The sequence below is a fragment of the Bombus flavifrons genome, chromosome 11 (genome assembly GCF_040668555.2).
Source record: "Bombus flavifrons isolate JBK064 chromosome 11, iyBomFlav1_principal, whole genome shotgun sequence".
Lineage (NCBI taxonomy): Eukaryota > Metazoa > Arthropoda > Insecta > Hymenoptera > Apidae > Bombus > Bombus flavifrons.
The window spans coordinates 7,798,143-7,816,086 of record NC_138452.1 but is presented as its reverse complement, the minus strand read 5'-3'; the positions used below and the strand labels follow the sequence as shown (position 1 = coordinate 7,816,086).

Below are 17,944 nucleotides of genomic sequence, written 5' to 3'. Positions count from 1 at the left end.
GACTGCGAAAGAACTTCCTGGAGCGAAAAAGGAGGGACGATCTATACGTCGTATATCGTTAATGCTAAAAGGCAACCGCCTTCGGCTTTTTTGATACGTTCGTACAATAAAGCCCAATGGAAATAATAGTTTTGAGGAAAAAGTGGGTCGTTCGAAGTAACACATCCGATCGAGCAATAATAATGACAACCTTGAGGATGAAACTGGGGCGAAGCCAACGGGGCTTTGGGATAGGAAAATTGTAACTTCGATACGATATCTGCCTAAAAAGGAGAAACGACCGGAGAGGATCGAACCGAATTCTTTTTCCCACTCTACTGCCCTTTTTACATATCTTTACGCTTCGTTATCCTCTCCATCTACGTTCAACAGTGAGCATAATAAAAAAAAAAAAAAATAAAAAGTAAACATAATAAATATACCGACCTATCGTCAATTCCTTACAGTAAACAGCGGAGAAAAAGGAACGGGGTGTTCGATGTTCGATGTAGAGGAAAAAAAGTCGAACGTTTTCTCTTGCGACGATGCAACGAATAATTTAGCCGCAGCGAAGATATAAAGACAGCTAAGGACACTGTGTAAAGAATCGTCCGGGTCACTGAATCGTTTTAACCTACCAATCCCCGCTACGTCTAATCTCATTGCGTGTAGCGAAGCTCTTCTATTATTTATAAGGAAATCGGCGCACAGTTTGGACCTTCGTCTCTAATACAATACCGTAAAATCGAAAACGTTTTATTGTCGGTAGGTACGGTCGTACAATTTGACCCAAAGCGTCGTTTAAATTATTTCAACTATTTAATTAACTTAAATTATTTGATTAGATCGTTCCCTTAATCTTTCTTCGTGGTATGATAAATGGGATAAATAAGTTACTCCTTCATCATAGATAGATTTTATACGAAAGAAGTTACTACATCTTTTTTTTTTCTTTGATATCTGCTTATGCGCAATATACTAATCGATGATAATGAGCATTGATTACGACAGTTTAAGTTGGCCTGAATGCGAAATACACCCACAATCTGTACCACGATGGCATTGACTCGCATACTTAGATGGTAACACTTAAATTGTGACTTTTTTTCTCTTTTTCTTTTTTTATTTTTATTATTCAAATAATCTATGCAACATCTCGGATCACAATAACGAAAAGATATACCGCAGGAGAAACGAAAATGCAGAGAGAAGAGCGGCACGTGTAATTTCGTCGCGACAGCAGGGTGGTGTTCCGGAATTCCGCAAGAAACCCTATCCAAGCAGGCCGTAGAATGAGTCAGAGCCTAAGTGCTGGGATTCAATCTGCGAAAGCTGCGTAGAAACGCGGCTCGAACCGCGCCCATCTTCGTTAGAACGACGTCTCGGAAAAACTATATGACGATGCTTCTCGCTTTCCCCTCCCTCATTTTTTCCCCCTTTTTCTTCGTCGCCAGCATACTTTCGAATCAATAATCGCGACCAAGGAATAGCCTTTCTTTGACTCTAGGAACTCAAAGGCCATCCCTATTGTCTGCATTCCGACTCCGGTAAAGAGAGTCGCGCAACGTCTTTCAACCTCTTCCGTTTTATAGCGCGTTAAGCGATCCCTACGAATAAATGCATAAGGAAATACGTAACATTTAAATCCGAGTACAAATGGCTTTTGTAACGAGAGCTACGTTTACGATCGACTTATAGAATGGAGTAAACGTGTCGCTATTTTTAATATTACGAGCAGATACGATAGGTTCACTGGCGCGTATCCGAACGCTCCTAAATACATGACACGAAAATATATGATACGAATTTGCAAATTTATATTTTTACAAACAACCAAGGAAAGTGAAGCGGACATCTGTTTCATCCTCATACCGCGTATTATAAAAGAGTACTCCGCTTTGAATATCTTATATACTTTTTGCGTGTTACGCGCGTTTATCGTTGTATCTCACAATTTTTTAAACAGACGCGTAAAAATCTGCAGTTTAACGGGGTCACGTTATTGGAGTTTCGAACGTACATAAAAGTTGTAAGATATCTGGTTGCGAGTAAGTGAGCCTATCTCGGGCTAAACTAATCAACTCCGCTATTTATTATTTTCTTAATCTCGTTACATAAACGCACGTACGATCGATAGCGATACGCGTTATCCACATTCTCAGACGCAACGATCAAGAATCCCACAGAAGCGATGCAAGTTTCCACTCGTCCAACAAACTAGCCCGAGCTTTATTAGCCTTTGCGCGAAGTTTCTGTTTGCCTGTACCGAATACCCCTCGCTCTTGGCAATCTTCGTCTCGCTTCAGCTCAGTTTCCATGGAACCTTGAAGTTTTTTCCGGTTTTAATCTCGATGGGAAGGGAATCTTGATTTATGCTTTATGATCTACAAAAATCTAAGAATATGCACGCATATACACGGGCTGGCGAAAGTATTTCAACACTCGTAAGTAGTCGAGAACATGTTATCTGTGTCACAGGTATTTAACATTTTTCTCTCTGACGTTGTACACAGTCTTGGAATTTCGCCATGAAATTTTTAATCGAACGTTACTTCTCGTAAACTGACTTTTTTCTTAATTTAACAAAAAGACTCGAAATACGTTGGATCATACGTTACGTACTCATCCTATTTTTATATTTCTTGTAATACAGAATGAGCCAATAAAACCAAGCGTTTGAATATAGCCATTGTTTTCAGAGATACGAAAAAGATTTGTTAACGAAAGTTGTTTAATACAGAGGAGGCTACAATATGGCAGAAATAATATTTTCTAATAATTTTGCGTCGTATATTTGCATTATATTTGTATATATTTTATGCGTTAGTCGATGCTTGACATTCTCTATGAAATATCAAGTATCAATCTATGTATCTCGAAAAACCATTAATTTAGGAAATATTTTAACTTTAATTCATCGAATTTAACGTACAAAGAACAAGGAAAAACACAAAACGGTATTATTCTGCTCATGTTATCTTCGTCCTTCATACGTTAAATTAGACAAACTAAAGTTAAAATATCACCTAAACTAATAATATTTCCACATACGCGGGTTAATATTTTTTTTTTACAGAGAGAACGTCCAACGTGCGTCAACTAATGCATGAAAAATATATACAATCCCGTTTAAAAAAAAAAGTGGAGACAACCTTGGAACGTCGAAAATTCCTCCAGCTGCAAAAATATTATCACTGCCTACTGTTACAGTCTTCCCTGTGCCGAACAACTTTCGTTGATAAAGCTTCCTCGTACCTTCAAGAACAACGGAGATATTCAATTGTTAATTTTCACTTTTTTTAATACAATATTTATCGGACCACGCGGTATACGCGTAATATACGTGAAAACGGGAATCTACGTTACGAGGCAACGTGTTTTAAGATTACGAATACACGCGACGGTACAGCAAAGATTCTTCGAACGGTCGAGAAAAGAAACAAATTTTTCGAAGTAAAATCAATTATATTTGGAATATGACGAATAAAATGATATTCCCAATGACTCGATCTTTTCCTCATCGAGGAATATTCTTTTCTCGGCGTATCGAGACACGTTCCTGTTCGCCGGATCCGTCTGGTGTTGGCAAGAAACGTTCTATTTCTGGTGCGAACGTAAAATTTCGCACACCATTATTTACGTCTACTGCTCTCTTCCGATCACTGCGGCGGATGATTGGAATACCCTGTCAAGCGTGAAAACCCATGCCGCCAATATTTTACTCGCCGATACTAACAACTAACAAGCAACAGAATAAACGCGCACCTACCTATGTACATACACGTGCCACTCTAACAATAGCGGTATTCCTCTGTAAAATCCTATTGCCATGGATCCGTTTCGATGAAAAGGATCGTCAGTCGTTCCATTAATCAATCCAGCTACTACCGGATTAGTTCGAGAAATCGTCGATTCTTGTTGCTCTTCGTCCTCTTAAATTAACGCTCTTAATGATCTCGCTCTATTCAGACGATAACAGAGTAAGAGAGTTTGTAGTCAAATTTACTAGCAATGTAGCTCCTCGGAATTTTAATCGATCTAACGATTTCTCAAACGAGGTTTCGGTTAAAAGATCGCGTAATTTAACACTCTGGGGATCGTATGCTCTGACAAGCATATAACCCGAATTTCCGCGTGTTTTCCCAGTGATTGAAAAACGGTCGCTCGGAAAGTTCGTTCCGATTTACATTTCGATCCGATATATGTTTATCGAATTATATAGATACGATATTTTTTGGCGAAAAACCTTCCGATATAATTCTCTATGTCGACCGAAGAGTTAAAAATCGGAACGAACTTTCCGAGCAGCACTTAACAAGCATAATATTTGATTAGAAATCAACGATGATATTTGAAGATACTTCTAGTAACGTTTTTAGCGCGATACGCTTGAAAACAATTTCCCCGATGGTGAGGTACTAAGCAAAATTGATTATTTTACTAAATTCTTTAAAAATCGGAACGAACCTTCCGTGCAGCATTTAACAAGCGAAATATTCGATTAAAAATGGACGATGATATTTTAAGATACATCTAATTACGTTTCCTAGCATGATACACTTGAAAACAATTTCCCCGATGAAGAGGCACTAAGCAAAAATAATTATTTTATTAAATTCCTTGGAAATCGGAACGAACTTTCCGAGCAAACATTATTATGTCTACATACATAACGGTTTCGTATTGTTCGAGCATGAAATGTAAAAATGCTTTCATAACATCTCGTTTATATCATCCACTGCTTGCCTTTTTATCGTTTTATTTAACAGTGGTTAGAATTTTTATACGACACCGCATACATATAACCGACGTAATAAACCGATCTAACCAAAAACCACGTAATAAAATTGAATACATCTCAGAAGTTATTCGTTCGTTATTTGCCTCTAGTTGTGGCAAATAACATTCACGAATATTTCCTGCTTATTCGAAATCGCGATCTCGCACGAATACGCGAAATTCCGATAGATCGATCGTCCCTCCAACAGTCTCGATCAATTACCGCGTTTCGTATGAGATCAGCGGATATCGTAATACTTTTGCGACATACACGAAATTGCGAGCGGTAAGAGACCAAAATATCCGTACGCTGTATGCCTGAGAATGTAATATGCGAGATCCCTATCCTGACTCGTTATCGAATACGTAGTAGGATCGTGCGGTATCTAAAAAAGTGTATTTGCCGACTAAATTCTAGTATTTCAGCTTCCTTCGTCCCGTTTTCTTCGTATTGTCTCGAAAAGAAAGAGAAAACGATGACAGACAGGCGAGGGAAAAGGAAATATTACAGACAACTTTATCCTCCGTATGGCGTGCACGAAGAAACGTAACACGATTTACTGAAACGAGAAACTAGTTCAGCGAAATACCGTATTCCTTATTCGACGACGTCCACGCAACGAGCGGTACGCGGCTATTCCTTGTTGAATATCTCGCGGAGCAATGCGTGCGTCGATCGACACGCATAATAATGGGCTGGGAGTTAATTAATACAAACTGGCACTTTCGATGCGAACACGCGTGAACTCAACTTCGTTAAAACGAAGTCACGGCCTGTGCCACCCGTTGAAATAACAAGTATGCAGAGAAGCTCGCACTGGAGCCAGCAAGAAACCGGCCGACATACGCATTCGCCGGGCGTAGAGAACCGCTCGCTCGTTGACGAAGGAAAAAAGAGCATCTGCGAAAGAAAACAGTGAGTGTACTGAGCAGATGAACGCGTTCCATCGCTTAGTCACGGGAACGTGGTAACTTGCTGCTAAATTAATTATTCGTTTGCGCCATAGAAAATATGCTCTACAATATGATGCGAGAATATGTGCATGCTTTCTCATCTATTATAAATAATCTATCAGTAATTGGTTAAATTTCTGTACGAGTTACCATAGGATTAATTGTTACATTATAATAATTATAATAGAATTTTTGTTTTAAGCTATACAACAGGGCGTGGCCTGTTAACGGTTTCTTCTTATCAAAAAATTGCAAACAGTTGCGTCGCATATATGGGGATATTAGATGGTACAAATAATTCTTTGTATGTTTAGTGGCGGGAAAGATATGGAGATTAATTTAATTTTTTTTAATGGAACTCTGTCTTTTTTTGTCTTCTTTCTTTAGGTACGCGTTTGTTGAGACGAATACAACTCGCCGCGTGATACGGTTCCATGTAGTAAAATCTGATAAATTAGATGAGAAAATTCAGATCAACGCAAATCGATAGCCAAACCCTAGGCGACTGCAACGTCTAACGCCACTGAATATCGTTACGATATGTTATCGTACAAAGGTATCGCGACGTTACGTTTGCAGGGGCACAAAATCACATGCGCGCAATACATAAAATTTGCGTTATCGCGTATATAAATAATATACAGAATCGGAATAAATTAGCAACTAGACTCGTGACAAAAACCATCTTCGCCTACGTTTGTCTTTCTCCGGGAAAGCAAAAGAATATTCCAACATCTTTAATTTCCACTCAATCTCTTCCTTTCTTTCTCTTTTTTTCTTCAATATAATTTTCATCGTATTACGTAACTTCTCGCGAGTGTGACTCGATGACAGATCTTTTTATAGAACTGAAAGCGGACAAGTATATATTTGTACGTATTCTCATTTCGATCTAATTTCATACGGTTCGATCTAGTCTAGTCTTATTTTGTATTTATTGGTGTACGTATAAATTGTAAATAATAGCGCTATCAAAAAATTTATCAACTGACAGGTCGAACGATACGAGTTAATATATCACGAACGAATTAAATTCAGATTAATTTTTCTACGCCATCGTCGTTTCGTCACGCTTGACAATTTCCCTCGTAAATACACATATAGAAGCGTTTTGATTAATGCCCGATCGCTTTCACCGTGACTCATAATCTTTCTCCGTGATTCGCCTTATCTTTCATTCACAACGATTTAATGATGCGTGCACGCGTCTCGAGTGGATCTTCCACACTTTATGGCAGTTAAGAGAACGAACGAGCCTTCGATAAATTTAATTACAGAAAATAGATACGACATGACGAATTTAGTCGATTTTCACGTCTTCTCGATTTCGCCAACTTTTACTGCTACGTCATAAACAAGAGCTTCGCGCTATTTAATAATTATTATTTGGAACTTATCGTACATAATTGTTGCGGAATTTGGCTGTTCTAATCGTCATTAAATATTATTATTAATATATCGTTAAATATTAATTGTAGGAAAACGCGATACCTCTAGATTTTTCTTCGATTCTTCTAGAAACTTTGCCATCGCTTTAAACGAACTTGTCCTATGTCGTAATTAAACTGCGGACTTTTGCAACGCATTTATAGAAAAGACGGATGGCCAGAAAGTGGCAAATTTTCAGCGTTTCTCAACGCTCTGGCAAAGAAGTTCACTCTGCAAGTGCTAACGCACGAGTAAAGTACATCATTCGCAACAAGGGTAATTACAAAATTATAAACACGTAGATGAAGTCAACGATGCCCCCAAATACGCTCGATACATTTCGTCCTGTTTCAGAAGTAAATTATAGTATAATTAAAAACATGATTTATGAAATATTTGCATCGTAATATTATCATCTTAATTTGTCGCGATTTACTCTTATTAATTAACGATTACAGCAATAAGTTTTTACATATCGACTTGTCTTTACAAAACACGCGCATCCATTTCGAAGTTCTGATCCTGTGAAATGCAAACGTACTTCATCTACAACCATCAACTTCTTCATTTCTTACCATAAATTTGCCATAGACGATTGTACTTTAGCACTCATGGAAACGATTTTAATAAATTTTAGATGGCCGAAGGAGCACACATTTGACGTCTCTCGACCAACCTGCTTAGAAGCTGCGAAAATTCGGCATACACAAAAATATCTCAAAATATCCAAACTACAGCACTTTACACAGTCGTAAGATTTAACAAGCGAAACGATCAGCCACATCGATTCGTAGAGATCACCTGTTTGCCTGATTACAGTAATACTACTTGATCTAATTCTACGATCTAACGAGAAATCGAAGCCGGCACATCGGTTAGAACCTCTAAATTAATTCCAAATTAACCGATCCCGGAAGATAGTCGGGGAATCACGGTGTCTTCGGGTGTAAATAACCGCTGACAAGTCTCCGAAGGGATCTCCCCGATGCATTCTCTATCTTTTTTCTTTGCCTCGCGAAGCAGCTTAATTTGCACCGAGTAGTCGAAGGGTTAACGCTCACGGACCAGGAAAATAGAAGGCTTCCGTCGAACGAACGGCTGTTCCAGGAGAGGATGTTGTTACGCACTCGCCGGTTACACGTACACGACGGCGAAGCTTATCGATTTGCTCTCACGCTAGCGAGATGGACGAACGAGACCGGAGCGAAATAGAAGCAACTTCCGCATTCTCTTCGCGAACTGACTTTACGAGCCACGAAAAGCGTGCGCAAAGAGCAACAACACCACCTCGTCGACGAAAAGGAAATTCTCGGTAAAGTAACTGCAGCGACGAGAGAAACAAGTAGTCGGAATGGAACCTTCGAATCTTTTGTCCCCCGTTGAATAACTACATTTTATTTGCTTCGCCGCTATATTCTTCAGGACCACGAAGCTTCACGAAAAATGGCTTCTGTTTCCTGAATTTCATTGCATCTATGGAGAAGCACGACAGCGTCGTGAAAGCGAAAAGGCAAGAGAAGAATAATATCTTATCCTTCTTTGTGAACGGCAAGGATAATATCTTATCTTCTGTCGTGCATGAGAAGGATAATATCTTTTTAATATATTCTTTATCGTATAATGGACGCGGTCAACGCTGAAATGCTACAGCGAGACGTGGATATAGGAAATCTTCGGAGGAAAGCGAAAGAAAGAAAAACTGTCGCTTTAGCAATTATGTTCTATATGGCGCTATTACAAGAAGAAGAAGAAATTAAAGTTTTGATTGATAGGAGCGAAAGTTTTGTCACTGTTGCGCGTATAAGGATGTTTATTTTCGGTTATACGCAGATACTAAACAGGTTGAGGCAGGTGGTAAATAAAATTAGAAGAAAAATGTTGGAATTTTTCTCTTATTTAAAGGTGACAAGCGTACGATGACAAATATTGTTACAACGTTTATTTCATTCGACGATGATATTGAAGGGAGATTTGCAAGTATATCGTGGCTGGAAGAAATCGTATTCCCCGTAAAAAGAGAAAGTAAACGGTATCGGAGAAAGCTGAATGAAGAAATAATTTAAAGATGGAGAAAAAAAAGAAGGGGGAGGGGGGAAGAAGATTAACGTTAAAGTTGTAGGGGGAAACTGGACGCGACAACGTGTGGTTTCCGACCTATACCAAGCGAGGGCCGCGTGAGTAATTAACAGAAAGCCAGTCTGATATCATCGAGATGTAAAACGAGAATGAAAGGAAGATCAAGGTAAATCAAGGTTGCAACAACGTTGCGACGCGACGAGTGCGAGATGTTCCACGCCTTTTCGCGTGAGCGGTAACATACTTTCTTACGTTCTCGCGTTCGACCTACGATTTTTTCTTCATTTCTTTATTTCAATTTCACTTTGAGAATAAATAAGGACGAATGGATATTTTAACGTGACATAGTTTTTATATGTCCAGAGGGATAGACGAGACGTTTCGAGAATAGCCGATAGATCGACGAGATTTCGTAAAAAATTAAACGCCCAATTAACGCAAAGAAAATCTCTCGTATGTTGAATGTTTGAATATAAAAAGATGATCGAGAAATCGAAATGCTGTATCGAGCGTATTTATACAATCTACTTATTAACTATGTATTTTTCATTTTCACACTGGTTACACCGATTTATCGTGATTCACCGAAACCAAGCAATTATTACCTAAGCCTGACTCAGTCGTCCAGGAAATCATTTCGTTACACCTTTACAAAGTTTCGCTAGCTAGTACGCTCCTATTCTTCCACCTTTACGACGCAATATCCTTTCAGCAAGAAAATTATACGTCGGCCAATTTTCATCCAAGCATGCACACAATTACACAGATCGCTCATTCTGCCCGTAGAGCATTGACCATTGTTTACTAACGTCTAAGGTAATACGGGTGGCAATATCGAACCGAAAGTTAAACAGTCGCAAAGTAATTAACGTTAGATCACAGGTGGGTGTCCTGACGCGTTTTACCAACGTAAAAATGAAATCTTTCGTTGCGACAAGATCGAACCAACGAAAAGGATTTCATTTCAATTTCCCGTTTGGCCGAGCCAAGCCGATCAAGTTCTATTTTCAAGGCCATGGGACTGAACAATAAAATACACTAACAATAAAAATTATAAGCGACCTAATACCTCTGTCGGTGTATAGAAAATGAAAAGAAAAAAAGATTTCGCGCTTCGTCGATTCGTCTTGCTATCTGTGAACTTTGTCGAATAACCTTTTCTCTCTCGTCTAATGAAATTAATCTATCGGAATCAGAGGTGATAGAAATAAACTTTGATATGGCGATCTACTCACTTTTGCGGTTTGAGGCTCGATATCGGTAAGCCTTTGAGCACGAGGCCTCTCTTGGGCCGGTCCTGGCATCCTTTGCAGCCTCTCCGTGGACGAGGACGAGGAGGATGAGGATCCAGGCCTTTGGCCTGGTTTGCCACGCGCCAGGATGACGGCAGGATTTTACTTTCCTCTCGATTGAACCATTATTCCTCTTTCACGTTCTTCTGCGCAAACAATTTCCACAGTGCTCAGACGTCTTTATAGCTACACGGTTATTATTACGGACGAAATATTAACTCGTGTATATTATCGCGGTAAACAGCCGCAGATGCTCGTAAATTTCACTTGGATCAACCTACAACACCGAGCGCTTCACGCGTCTTCTACCAAATGTTGACGCGTTACACGTTACCATCGATGACTCACGATTCGAGTCAAAGACAAGATTTTTATTTCACGGCGAAGGATAAAACATGTATTTTACGGTGCAAGGTAAAATTTTGATTTTACGATGTCGGAGTTTTCTAGTCCTTTTTGAAAACGCTCCTTGGCAAAATGTATCGGCGACGGTAGAGCGAAGTACGAAGGATTTTAATTATAACGCGGGAAAAGTCTCTTTCGTCGATCTTTTGCCTAAACTGTAGCACTTAAAGTACTTAGATATAGCACTTAGAGTACTTCAAAATGAACTTTGATTTATCGCTTTACTTCTGCATATTCTGTTCAATGTTTTTCATTCTTTTCTACTCCACTCTCGCCAATTGGAATTTTATTCCAATGGCGTTCCATTGGCTTATTCGTAATTTTCTATTTGAATAAGAAATAGAAAACGAGAGAATTAATTACAAAAATTGTAATCGATTTCAATGTTCTTTCTCTACATGTTAAAAATTGCCACCTTTTCATTCGAAAATGAAATATCCTTCTCTAACGTAAAATTATAAACGATGGCCATCAGCGTGATCGTTTTTTTACCTGTCGAATGTGATATAAAGTATGGTGATGAAAGTTTCATGAATTTTACGAGCTTTTTGCTGATACAAAACCGCTAGACGGTAGCTTCATTAATATTTTAGTGAACGAAAGCCGTGTTGGTTATTAAGTTCTAATAATTCAGTGTCCCCGATGAGGCAAGTAATGAATTAAACAGTCCACCCTGTGTAAGTGCCATTTGAAACACAGTGCATCGTGCCGACTAACAAGACGATTTGAATATACGAGCATCTAACTACCTCTGCCAATGTAGCTTTATAACTCAGTGACTTAAGAGCTTAATGAAACTGGTCATGATTCTACGATGACACTAATTAAAATTCATATCCGATAAAATCTATGTAGAATATAAGCCAAACAATACACTACATACTGCTTATGATTGTCAGAAAAATTTTATTAAATCAACGATCTGTACGTAAGAAAAATGAATGAAGAAATTAATATATTCCTGTGCTTCGTCGATTCTAAATAATTCATATTTTTCGCAATACGAGTTCCAACATCGTTACGAAGAAAGCTTACACTCACTTCGACGTACGTACGTCGTTATCTCATCATTCGCGTTTTACCTTCGGTATTTGATATTTGATATGAAATCAAAGAAAAATTATTATTGTAACGTGAACATCGTAGATGATAAAATTTCTGGTCGTATTACATTTTCGTAAACGATTTGGTATCAAAGAAAGATTCGTGTGAAATTTTAATACCAATAATTTTAGTAGTAGAATCATATTACATTTTCAAAAAACTATTGTATCTCTTATTTTACGTAATACAATTTTTTTCTATGCTACGCGTACATATAATGTAAATTCCCGTAATTTAATTCAAAATTCCGGTGACCTAATATGTATAAAAGAAAATTATAAAATTCTCGTACCACTGCAATAATGATTTTCGCGTACAGATGTACGTAGGAGTCGTGCTACATTTTCGAAGACCAAAGAAAGGAAATTGGATACAAAGAGCTGGAGAGGTAGGACCGAAGGAACGAACAAAGAAAAGTGAAAATAACGATTGTAATTAATTTTTACGGGTCGGCCCTGTGGCGATTTTATCTGCGAATCGAGAACACGAGGCGGATGAAAGTTTCGCGAACGCTCGACCGCGAGTAAAGCGCGATATTTACTGCATCGAAGGCGGTCAGGTGAATTTGCTGTTTTAAATCTGACGGCCTTGCCACGGCCTACGAGTACTTACATATATACACGTAGATATAACGATCGTCTTGAACTTTAATCAAGTGAAAGTGCTATTCTGATCGACACCCAGGATAATCGATTGTACCTTGAGGCTAAAATCCCTTTTCTTTTTTTTTATTATTATTCTCCACTGAGATTTTGATATATATATATATATATATATATATATATATATATATATATATATGCATGTATCCTTGCAATAAGGATTTGGTATCTGTAAAATATTTTATAGGATTTTTTTAAGATTTTATCCTGATCTCAAGGAGTTCCAGAATTATAGTCGAGAAAATTAAGCCCGACAGTAAAACGGTCGAATCAAACGATCTTTAAGAGTTAATGTTTAATAATATTAACTACGGAGATTTTTCTTTCTCAGATTGAGGATTATACTATTTGTATCATTTTCTCGTACGTATGAGCTTCATACGTGTTCATTTTGATAATTGATCGTCATTTCTCTAAGCAAAAATTATATTAATGATTGATTATGATTACAGTGTTACTTGGTATGAAATGTCAATATCAACAACTATTGCCACAGATTAGTATAGTACGTTGAATTACTAGTTACGCAAACGTAACAGATTGTTATGGTTAAAAAGATGAAAAGAAAGTAACGGTCCGCTAATGTACTAGATATTGATAAAAAGAAAATATTTAAAGAATCGGAAGGATCCCTGTTTGTTGAGGTGATAAAAGTAACAGGAATACGACACGATGTTTCACGGGAACCTGTAATTAAGCTATCTACAGGAAGTGTTATGCGATTAACATTTTAATCTGTAGAGTTACTAACTTTCCAAACTAATTAAGAGAACGACTCGAAAGTAAAACGGGCCACGTTGAAAAATACAATCTATCTATTACATTTGAAGACCACAGGAGAAAAATATTACAAGTCATATTTCTTGGTTTTTTATAAGAAATCGAGCTTAAAATTCAACGATATATCATCAAAAACTGTTTGGAATTAAATGTATATTTTTGCTAACCTTCTGAGTGTTTCAAAAATATTAATTGTTATACAATTAGTTATAAGTTATGACTATGACGTATTACAATTTGCTATACTATTACTATAACGTTAATACTTTTAGAAAATTTCATAGACTTTTAGTTTCTCGCGTCTATTCAATGTCCAATTAACATAACCTCTAAACAAATAAGAACTTAGAAAGAAAATGAAGAATAGAGCAAACATATGTAATACGTAATGATTGGAAATCAAAGTCAACTTATTATATAGTTCATCGATATTTCTCATTCGACTAATTAACAGAAGCTCTTTCACAGACTAGTGTTTTTCTTGCTAAAGAGTACATCCGGTTACACGTCCACGAGTAAAACTGATGGTTGCTTCCTTTTCTTCTTTTTTTCTCGTTTTTTACGCTGCCTAAGAATGTGCAGCAGTAATACAGTGGAGAAACGACGAAAATAAAAGTGTAACAAAGGCACAAGTAAAAAGTCCATGCCATATCCGGTACTATACGACGACGTCTTAAATATTTGCGGGCAAAGAAGTTGTTAGATCGAGGCAATTAAAATGGCGGCTGAGAAAGAAAATTTATCATAAAAACGATCCTAATCATGATGTACCTTGTTATAAAATTTTAAAAGATTTAAAATGAAATTTATGTATAGTATAAAATGTAGAAGAGTTTCATGTGCTCCTTTACTAGCAAATTCGATCGATAAATTTGAATCCCTAGAAGTTAATTCGATCCACATGTGTTTGGGCTTCGGTGTCGTACGAGTCAAAACTGGCAAGTGTCCATTCACTATCTTTATTAAAAAAGAAAAAGAATAGTTCGTGTTATTCACCTTAAAAAAAGTAAATATCAATGAATTTTTCAGAATCTTTTACATAATTTAAATTTTTAGAAAGCCTACGTCAAACCTAAGAAATCGTAGTGTATCATTTGATATAACTATTACTATTACTATTACCATTGCAAGGTTAATCTATGTTTGTGTAATGATAATTTGCCTGATAATCCAACAATTGGAAAAGAAATTACATATATCAATTCATACTAAAAATATTACGCATCAAATAAATCGAAAAACTAGCATAGAGGTTAATTCATCTCTAAAATGACTTCATAACCTTAACGCATGATCGCGACGTTTACCGAAACAATATCGTCAACGACGCGACTAATTCACGAACGCGCGCGCATGGGCTACACCATAGAAACGAATAATTTCACAAAGCCGTTGATATGTCTCTTAATATAGCTTAACGAGTTTGATAGAGACGAGCCAAGATGAAATTTTTCAAGAGGGAGAAGATTACATCGTTTCGATAACTTTACTATGCCAAGGTTACTACATATCTCGAAACGTGTGTTACAGCACAGAATGCAAATGTTCGTGGTATTCGAACCTTTTTCTTTCACGAATTCTTCCGCCTTCTGCGTATTATTATTCTCGCTGTGATGTTCCAGCACGCGCAACCACATCCATTGCTTAATTACAAGCCGCGCGGATTGTTTTTCTTCTATTCCGGTTGTGTAACGTACGTACAATGAGAACTTAATTAAGCATCGTGCACACGAGAAGCCCTTATCGCGTTACACGCACTTCAATTCCTACATGTCAATTCACGAAAGTATTCGAATACATGTAGAAACTTTTCGCGAATATTTTAATAATGTGTGTTATAGAAAACATCTTACGTATAATGAGACTGGACTATATAACTCTTTAGTATCCAATTAAGAGCAGTATTTGTCCAACGTCTCATTATTCGTTGATACTTCGAAATCTAAGAACAAGTTTCGTATAATTTTTCAGTATTTTATATGAATTCTGACACGATGTCGTAAGCCGTAAACTATAGGGTTAGGAAAGTTTGAATTTATCATCGCACTTTAACATATTCTTCTACTAAATGTGTATGATAAACACTGATTGTAAGACAGATATCTTATTAAAATCTTCGAATTCAATGATACTATCCAAACATAAATGCAGTACGTAGTAAATATAAACGAGGAACCATGATTAAATGAATCTATACGAATAAATCTCCCTTTTCATTTCAATACAACTTCTATCACATTATAATACAAATCATTTATTCTGTCTCTTAGCAAAAATACTCAGAGCGAACTGTAGTATTCACGCAAATTTTGAGGTTATCTATTACATTGAAAGGTTCGTGAAGATTTTCGAAGAAAAAGAATAGATCCCATGCGGTATCGCGTAATACACAGGGTTAAGTGCAATGAACTTTGCATACGAAATTGCATCGTAGTAATGGGCCACATAAATAAGCCTGTACGGACGTATTTACATGGTAGAATAGTTGATTCGCATATGACGATAAATATCGAGTATAGAGTAAACGAGAAACGGAGAAACAGCTGGAATATCGACTCTCACCTGAAACGACTCGCGCAAGGGGAAGTAACGGCGGTTATGTCAGGGAAACGACAATACCGATAATTCTCTGCTGGCACATCGTAGAGACTAGGAAAGCCCTTTTACATCCTCCGCCATTTACTGCACCGTTACACGCACACGCACGTTCACGACCAGACGACGAGTAATAGAAACACACAAGGAAAGAGCAACACGCGTTATTCTATTAACAACGAATCAACAATGAGAATTTACTTGCAGCAAGTCTTCATTAGTAAGCCGTACTACTTACGTGGTTATGCGTAATATACACTGTTGAAAAAGATGATGTTAAAAGATTCGTTTTGACTCGTTTCGCGCGCCTATCGTACGCGAGTGTAATTTTATTATGAATAGAAAACGAGAACTTGCTCGGGTACTAACAAGAAACACACTTACATACATAGGTTAGGCGTAAGATACACTACTGAAAAAAATGATATGAAAAAGAGAACGGTCATTTTGACTTGTTTCGTACGTCGTACACGATCGTACGCGACTGTAATTTTATTCAGAACGAATTCAGGACTGAAGACTTAGTTAGATACAAAGCGTACTTACACGGGTTGGACGTAATATACACTATTGAAAAAAATCATGCGAAAAGGAGAACGGTCATTTTGATTGGTTTCGCGCGCCGATCGTCCGCGAGTGCAAATAAGGCCACGTAAGGGGCACCGAAACGGCACTTGCATACTAACAAGAGGGAAGCTCCTCTTCCCTTACCTAGCGTGTATATTAATATACATTAAGCCGCGTGAATACGCGCGTTACAATGGGTGTGTATATGCGTTACGTACTTGCGTGAATATCACCACTCCCGAGGTTGAGGATCCCTGCCTAGCGAAACAGAGACAGAGAGCACGACGAAGAAGCGAGAAAAAGGTACTCTAGGTTCACCACGAAGAAAAACACACGTCTGCCGGAACGCGAGCCATGTTTGTCCCTGGCTAATTCACCGCGAGACTTGTAAACCAATACGGATATCTTGTTGACAGTTCTGCTGTGGCATCGCCTTCGTTCGTCTCCACAGACTTCACCGGGTTACCCGCGAAATTAACCTTCATTTACGAACCCCCACAAAATACTGTTTCCACTACTTTCCTGTCAATCCGACCTGCCTAACCTGATCCTCGCGTCTTGACTGGGCAGAAGAATGAATACTACGCTTGTTATGCGCAACTACACTTGCGCAGGATTCTATCGGCTGCGCTAACCTATGGCGGGAACATTTCAATTTCAGTAAAAAAGTATTTAGGTTTTCCAGCAATTTATATAGTAGAACATTGCGTTAAACGGTAAGATGTATTTAATATTATATATAATTTTCACAGGATTCTATCGGTTGCGCGATATATAGTTTATATGGGAACAATTCAATTCGAATAAAATGATAAAATAATAAACTGATAAAATAAAATTTATTTTTCTTATTAGTTCTACAAAGTAGAATACTAAATTAAACAGTAACACTAATTTTTGTATAATAAGTTACATATATGTAATTGTTATTATATTTTAGAAATAATATGGTATAGATAATGTAACTGTTATTTTTCCTCTGATTGATTAATGCTAGAAAAGCTATAATTTTCATGAATTAACGGTATTAATTTAATCATAAGTGCTGCTTCTACCTCGTGTGAATTTTCCACGTTTAACATAGAAAAACAATTTTCCTTGAACTCAATACTTGAACTATGTTTAATTACATTTGATAGAGCAATAGCAAGCACATGACATGATCTATAATGGTTATCAAGTGTAATATGATTACTGTATAACATGTTTTGGTTAATATGAACCATAAACTTTATATGGAAATTGAACTGCTGTAATAAAATTATTTCGTTCAATATAATATTTGTGAATTTTTCTCTGTCAGAAAAAATTAGTTTATCCTGC

General features: G+C 37.3%; 1 protein-coding gene across 9 annotated transcripts in view; it reads right to left on the bottom strand.

The window, feature by feature from the left end:
- CdGAPr (GTPase-activating protein CdGAPr) overlaps positions 1-17,944 on the bottom strand; it is a 42,946-nt gene that overhangs the window by 19,854 nt on the left and 5,148 nt on the right. For 2 of the 9 annotated variants that reach the window (XM_069123482.1, XM_069123483.1), the window contains exons 1-2: positions 16,840-17,293; positions 10,452-10,654 (exon numbers count right to left, since the gene is read on the bottom strand). In XM_069123482.1, the coding sequence (XP_068979583.1) occupies positions 10,452-10,520 (69 nt within the window). In that variant the 5' untranslated portion in view covers positions 10,521-10,654; positions 16,840-17,293. Of the gene's footprint in view, positions 1-10,451; positions 10,655-16,021; positions 16,141-16,438; positions 16,462-16,600; positions 16,795-16,839; positions 17,295-17,944 lie in introns of those variants that run through there. The other 7 variants (XM_069123485.1, XM_069123475.1, XM_069123476.1 and 4 more) reach the window with 7 other exon arrangements.